The 7,649-nt window shown below is 27.7% G+C and overlaps 1 protein-coding gene across 2 annotated transcripts; it reads left to right on the forward strand.

Annotated features, from left to right (window-relative positions):
* The first annotated feature begins 2,907 nt into the window (after positions 1 to 2,907).
* On the forward strand, positions 2,908 to 7,235 carry LOC105629794 (fatty acyl-CoA reductase 3-like). 2 transcript variants are annotated; one of them, XM_089724553.1, is made up of 10 exons: positions 2,908 to 3,079; positions 3,166 to 3,269; positions 3,909 to 4,111; positions 4,202 to 4,302; positions 4,581 to 4,773; positions 5,269 to 5,430; positions 5,584 to 5,665; positions 5,989 to 6,258; positions 6,697 to 6,824; positions 6,924 to 7,235. In XM_089724553.1, exons 1-10 carry the CDS (start codon positions 3,001 to 3,003, stop codon positions 7,075 to 7,077), a joined length of 1,476 nt encoding a protein of 491 aa, XP_089580679.1. In that variant the 5' UTR covers positions 2,908 to 3,000; the 3' UTR covers positions 7,078 to 7,235. The 2 variants fall into 2 exon arrangements, with proteins under 2 accessions (XP_089580679.1, XP_089580680.1); XM_089724554.1 differs by lacking the exon at positions 5,989 to 6,258 and having other exon boundaries at positions 2,919 to 3,079.
* Positions 7,236 to 7,649: the final 414 nt, after the last annotated feature.

The following is a 7,649-nucleotide window of genomic DNA, read 5'->3' on the forward strand; positions in this document are numbered from 1 at the left end:
ATTCATGGACATAATTGGTCTGTCGAAAACATTAAAGTGCCATAAAAATTCAGAAGCAATTTTATATATTATTATCATGTACAGACAAATCTAAATCTATTTAAGGTCAAACAAATAAAAAGTTGATTTATCATTATCTTTATTTAGCATTCTATTTTTTAAAGAATTTTTGAGTATGTTCTTTTTTTTTTTTTTAATAATTGAACCACTTATAAGTAGTAGTCTTTTTATAACGCGGGATATACGTTGACTATACTCATTATTCATACTCATTTAATATTTTATGTCATTGCTCACTTTTACTTACTATTTATACTCGTTTTTATTTTTTAATATTAAATATTGATTATAAATTTTTTCCTGTATTTTTTAGATTTTTATAATGTTAAAACAAAAAATTTCATATGAGATTAATGTGAGTATAATGTTTAGTTAATAAAACAACTAACAAGGTGTTGGTTGAGATAATAAACGATATCAACTGTTGTCTACACGTTCAAATTTATATCGCCATTTATCTAAAATTCATTATAACTGTATATGTACAATTCTACAATATTATATATATTTTAAAAATTAAGATTTCCGATTGTTTGTCGTCACATACATACATATATTCATTTCATTTAAAAATAATTTTAAAAGTAAAAATTTAAAATTTTGCGCGTTTAATTATGTATATTCTATTTAAAAATTTATTTTAAAAAAAGTATATCCAATCAAATTGTACAAATATAAGGAAAAAAAAGAATATTATATAAAAAATATACTCTCTTTATTGCAAAAAAATAGTCCATCTTTTTTTTTTGGTTTGTCTCAATATGTAGTCCACTTTCTTTTTTTTGCATTATAGTTAATCTTTGAATTGTCTATTATACCTTTACTGAATTTTATTTTATTTTCAATAACCTTTATTAATTCTTATTTATTATTCCAATATAATAATTGCTTATGTATTATTTAAATGGGCATAATAGAAAAATTATATGAATAAAATTGTCATTTAACCATATTTCTAAATTTTGTAAAATATTTTCAAATATCTCATTATTATATATATTTATTTAAAAATAAATTTTTAAAAAATAAAATTTAAAATTTTGAAATGCTTAATTATTTATATGTATTTATTTAAAAATTAATTTTAATAAATTATATCCAATAAATTAATAAAATATAATTTTTAATTGATCACGATCAAGGGTTATTTTAGGATATTCAAATTTTATCAAATACACTCTTGGAAATCTCATTATTCCCCTATATTTCCGCATTTATATAGAATATAGATTTAAATTAAAAGGCATAATGATAAAAAAAGCCTGAACTTTAATATTTTTTCAAATTTAACCTATTCTTTTAGTTTTATCAATCAGTGTAACATATTTATTTTTCTATATCAGTTTTAGCCTTCATTTGTCTTTCATTCAATTTGTGTTCAGGTGGCCGTTATGTTATAAAAATGGGGCTTAAGAGATGTCATGTTACTGTCAAGTCATATTTACATGTGGATTTAAAAAAGGAAAAAAACCTGATTTTTATTATTTTAATTAGGGTAGATTTTTATTATTTTTATTACTATTAGCATCAGACTCAAACACAAAAAGGGGAAAAGATGCCATCTCCGTCAACAAAAGGAACTTCCCGGCCAACCAACCATTTGAGACACAGTCAATTGGTTGTTTTCATCAAAGGGAAGCTAATGCAGTTTCCTCATCTCCTCCCTTGCTCTCAGCATCCTGTCTTCGTCTCTTGATCTCAAACCATAAAAGGCAATTCACTGGAAACTACAACAAAAGCTACAAATTGTTGAGTTTCTCTTTTATCTCCTTTTTTTTTTTTTGGTTTGGAAATCCCAATTTCTCTTCCCATTCTTGTTTCTCCTTCACTTGCAAGCATTCACCCATAGCTTAAGCATTTGATCCCGATGATGAGAATCGAATGAATCGGACTGATAAAAATTAATTAAGGATATTATATTTATTTGGTTCTGGTTCGACTAAAAGAAAAAGAAGAAAGCTTTAATTGTTTTTGTTATTTTGTTTTGTAAATCTAAGTATTTAAAAGTTTATGTATTTTTAATTTGTAAATTAGGATCCTATAATGGTGGTAGATAAGAAGGTAAAGGAGGCGGTTGAGGTGCTAACGCCAGTCCCGGTGCCGGCAGTGGAGAAGAAGACAGTGAAAACGGCTTTTGCTTTTAGCTATTGATAATTACAGCTTTGTGCTTTTGCTCGTTCTCTATGTTTTTTAATTTCTTTATATGAGCTGCAATGCTTAGTCAGCGCTGATTCAGTGTTTGTGGGCTCCATTTGTTAAAAGTTAACAGATACATCAATTTAATTTGAATGGATAGCTAGCTAACGGAGTCAGGAATCGATAGAGATTAATTAGTATGAGGCTAGAATTGATAGAGATTAATTAGTATGTGGTATCGATTGATAAAATTAAAAGAATTGACTAAATTTGATAAAAATTTTAAAATTCAGGATTTTTTTGTCATTACGCCAAATTAAAAATGATATTTATTATATATTATCTATATGAAATATTAAAAGGTAAAACTTTTATCTATATGCAGTTATTTATGATAAAACAAATTACCATCTTTATTTCCAATAAGCTAATTATCTTTATCTCTAATTTGTAACCCTTTTTTAAATGTGTCTTGCAATCAAAAAGGCCATTGAAATCGTTACTGCAAATATAGAATGAAAAGGGCCATTAAAAAAGAAATTAAAAATAGATTAACACGCCAATATATCTATATTTTTAAAAATACAAATAAAATATATAGAAAAACATAATTAAATTTTTGAAAATTTGGGTCCATGATGCCCCTAGGTCTATACGTGGTGTTAGTATCATTAATGATTTTCAACAAATTATTTTAGTAACCTGAAGAAGTAGTTACATAAAACTACTATATATATGCATGAACGGTACGTTCTTGGGTATAGTTATCCAACAGAGCACAACTAATCATAGTTTTGCACAGCAATGGAGTTGGAAAAGATTACTCAGTTTCTTGAGCATAAGACTGTTTTAGTCACTGGGGCAACCGGATTTCTTGCAAAAGGTAAGTTCTCTTCCTCCTCCTCAATGCAGAAAGTGGAACCAGAAATGCTTCAATTTTAATTATTTTCTTGGTCTAATTAAATGTAGTGTTCTTGGAGAAGCTATTAAGGGTACAACCAAATGTCAAGAAGCTTTATCTTCTTTTAAGAGCTGCAGATACTTCTTCTGTAAATCAACGATTCTATAATGAGGTATTTACTATGTTGCAGGGAAACTTCCTTTGACTGACGTTTCCACATTTTGAAAAACGTTTCCTATATGAAAATACAATTGAAAACTCTTTGAGACTGTTTCTGTAACGTTTCCTCTCTTAATACGTTTCCGTAAACTTAAAAACTCATTTCTCTAACTAAAATAAATACAAATTCATAAAACATGTACTTTTATGAGTATGAAACTTGTAATTTTTTTGGATATGATTAAATATTGATTAGACTTGACTTGTTGAATATATTTAATGGTTTATAATAATTTACTTTTTGTATTTATAAATATAACTCTATATTTTTCATTTTTATGTGTTTCTCCGCGTTTCCATCTCTATATTTTTAAAATACTGTTCCCTGTGTCTGTTTTCACATTTCTACATTTCCACATTTCCACGCTTCCACGTTCCTATTTCTGTGCAACATAAGGTATTTATTATTTTTTAAGCAAAGGATTTGAATTATATAATACTATCTAACATGTTCTTTAGACATGAGATTCATTTTTTAACAGTCATATTATCAACATAATGTACGGAGTTATTTTCATTCTAGCAACTCACGAGCAGCATTATCAATCATTTCTTTCTATAGTCCACATGAACTTTCACTTTCACATTATAGGTGATAGGGAAGGACTTGTTTAGGGTCGTAAAGGAAAAATTGGGTGCGAATCTAAATTCTATTATCGCAAAAAAGATTGCTATTGTCCCTGGCGATGTCAGTTATGAGGACTTGGGGGCGAAAGACTCTTCCCTGAGAGAAGAAATGATTAATGATTTGGATTTTATCCTTAATTTTGCAGCCACCACCAGATTTGATGAGAGGTAATTAATTTGTTGATATTCACTTTAATTATTATTTTATCTTATTATTTAACATTTTTCACTTTTGAATAATTAACTTTTGTGGTACAGATATGATGTTGCACTTGGTACCAATACATTGGGAGCTAAGAATGTTTTGTGCTTTGCCAAAAATTGCCTCAAACTGAAATTGCTTATTCATGTATCTACAGGTTGGTATAAAAAATAGAACCAAACTCATTTGGTTAATTAGGTCAATTCGATTTTTATTAAAACTAAAAATGAATTTGAATGACGCCTGAAAATAAATCACATTACACAATCTAGTGGGTTTCTTTCAGAAAATAATTTCAGAATAAAAAATAAAAAAATTAATTTAATTTAATTTTTACTGATTATATAAATTGTATGAATGATGGAATTAACTAGTGCAAGTTAACAATGATTGACATAGTTTACCCAAAATCAAGAGGTTTTTGTGTTTTTGCAGCGTATGTTTGTGGGGAAAGTTCAGGGCTTATAATGGAGAAACCATATCAATTGGGAGAGGCACTCAATGGTGTCTTAGGATTAAATATTGTGGAAGAGAAGAAATTGATTGATAGAAAATTAAATCAACTTCAACGTGAGGGAGCTACAGAAGCAAATATTAAAAAGGCTATGATAGATATGGGGATTGAAAGGTAATTTACAATTAATTTTACTTAGCTTTTTTTTTTTTTTTTTTTTTTCTGATGTAGTGTTATGATCAAGTGAAAATATTATCCCTATTATTTATAGTATTCGACGGTGTAATATTTATACTAGTTTGGGATAGAGGATTATTAAATGTTAATCTCTCTAACTTTGATGAAATGCTAATAAAACAGTTGAGAGTGACTAAAACAGTAAGTAATGGCGGATCTACGTCATAAAATGAGGATTATTAATTAAGGACATGAAGCTACTAATGAGCAATGGCGGATCTACAACATGAAATGTTTCTTTTTTGAATTTTTCTATTAAATATATGTAATTTATTTAAATTTATCAATAAATTTCAATTTATTTATGTCTTTGACCTTTCTTTTCTAAAAGATTATATATTAACTCCGGATAAAAATATTTTTAGATCCGCCATTGCTAATGAGTGTGCAATTTATATATACTAACTTAGCTTTAAATTGTTATTATGTTAGAGCAAAAACCTATGGATGGCCAAACACATATGTATTTACCAAGGCAATGGGAGAAATGATTGTAGGACATTTGAAGGAAAATCTGCCAATGGTGATCGTACGTCCAACCATGGTTACTAGTACTTGGAGAGAACCTTTTCCTGGTTGGATTGAAGGTGTAAGGTAATTATCAAAAATATATTCAAGATAATTAATGAATTTTCTTGAACTTGTATTAGTATTCATTTATATATAATCATAGCATTCGTTTATAATATTCTTTCATTTTTTTACATACGAAAGAATGATTAATTATACATATCTGCGTGGTTGCAGAACCATCGATGCCTTGATTGTTGGTTATGGCAGTGGAAAAATGTCGTTCTTTGTTGCTGATCTTACAGCAATAGTTGATGTGGTGAGCAAAAGAAAACAAATATATCTTCTTATATTTTCGATATTATTCAGCAAATAGCTATTAACATGATAAAATGAAGACAAAATATTTATACTGTAGATTTTAATTAGTATATCAAATGATTTTAAAATTTTTCTTTAAAAATCCTTTTCACAAAAAGCATTTCAATTTTTTTTTTTTAACTAGATTTTGCTTTGCATAAATATTGATCAAAGTAGATATTGAAAACAAAGAAAAAGAATTAAAAAAAAATTTGAATCTAATTAATAAAAAATATTAAGCGTTAAATGTTTTCAAGAACTAATTGGATTTAGTATATGCAGATACCAGCAGACATAGTGGTGAACACAATAATAGCAGCCATGATAGTTCATGCAAATAATCAACCTTGTCAAGTAGTTTATCATATAGGATCATCAATAGGAAATCCTATAAGATATTCTAATTTTAGAGATTACTTGTACTTTTACTTCACAAGCAAACCATGGATCCTCCAAAACGGGAAGCCAGTCAAGGTTGCCAAACCTACAATTTTGACCACTATGGCTAACTTTCATAGATATATAGCAATTCGTTATTTGCCTTTGTTAAAGGTAAGTTCACAATTCTCCTCTCTAGTTAAATAATCATGCATTTGTTAATTTTCTTGTTAGCGTGCTATTTTTTTTTTTTAAAAAAAAAGGGGTTTATTCTATAATAATTTTGACTAATTATTTTTTGAATCGTAAATAATTTAAATTGTTCGTGAATTGATCAAGATTTAGGTTAAAAAAAATGCTTATTTGAGTTCATTTCATAAACTTAATATTCTGAACTCGAGCTTGCTTATTATTGCGTTTGTTTAATAAACAAGTGAAATTTGAGCTTTGAAATTTGCAAGCCCGTTAAACATGTCAAAATGAATTGTAACACGTGAATATGATTTACGAAACACGAAAGGTAGTCTAAAAATTGATCAAAGGCAAACAATGTTAATCTCTTTCTATTGTATTTATGCTAATTAATTTTTCTTTTCAAAAAAATTCTTGCAGGTACTAAAATTGGCAAACACAATATCTTGCGATTATTTTCAAGGCACATATAATAATCTCAACAGAAAAATCAAACGTGTGATGCGCTTAGTTGAGCTGTACCAACCATACCTATTTTTTCATGGAATGTATGTAATTGTTGCTCAATATATACTAGAAATTATATTGTTTTCCAAAATAAATACTTAGATTATTAAATTTGAATCTTCCTTTTTCTTATTTTGCAGTTTTGATGACTCGAACACAAATAAGTTACTAGGAATAGCTAAAGATAATGGTACGGAGACAAACAACTTTTTTTTCGATGTCAAGTCTATTGATTGGGATGATTACTTTATAAATACACATATTCCTAGTATTGTAAAATATGTTCTCAAATAATAATTGTTGTGAAAGCAAAGAATATCCTATATGTACTAGAAGTCCATCTTCCTAATTTGTGCAGGAGTTTATTTTTTCAATCAGGGTACTATATATATATATGGTTTGTCATCAATAATAATGATGCTCGAATAACGATGCTCGTATTTTTCTCTCCATTATCTCTCTATTCTTTTCCTTTTTTTATTATTTTATAGAGCAATACTAAATGGCTTATGTTGAGCCTGGCATAACAAGAATCAATAAGAATCTCTAAATATAAAATGTCCATATTGCCCTTAACATTTTTTTTTTTTTTTTTGTGACTGAAAGTTTAAATTTGAAAATTATTCTCTCTCTCCTGTTTTAACAATAGTAAATTAACAAAACCACAGGTCCCAAATAAACTTTTTTTTTTATAGGTTGCTTTAAGCACTCTCTCTTCTGTCACATCCCTAACCCCCAAAACCTTTTCACCAAACAAAGGCTCTCATCTTCTTCCACTGGCACCACTGAAAAGAAGAGTTGTTATAGTGACATGAATCCATTGGAGAAGAAAGCCAAGGTATTTGTAGTTTTTCGCGGAATTGAAA

This window comes from Jatropha curcas, chromosome 7 (genome assembly GCF_041381405.1).
Source record: "Jatropha curcas cultivar XTBG-Jc1 chromosome 7, XTBG_Jcur_1.0, whole genome shotgun sequence".
In the NCBI taxonomy this organism is placed as follows: Eukaryota; Viridiplantae; Streptophyta; class Magnoliopsida; order Malpighiales; family Euphorbiaceae; genus Jatropha; species Jatropha curcas.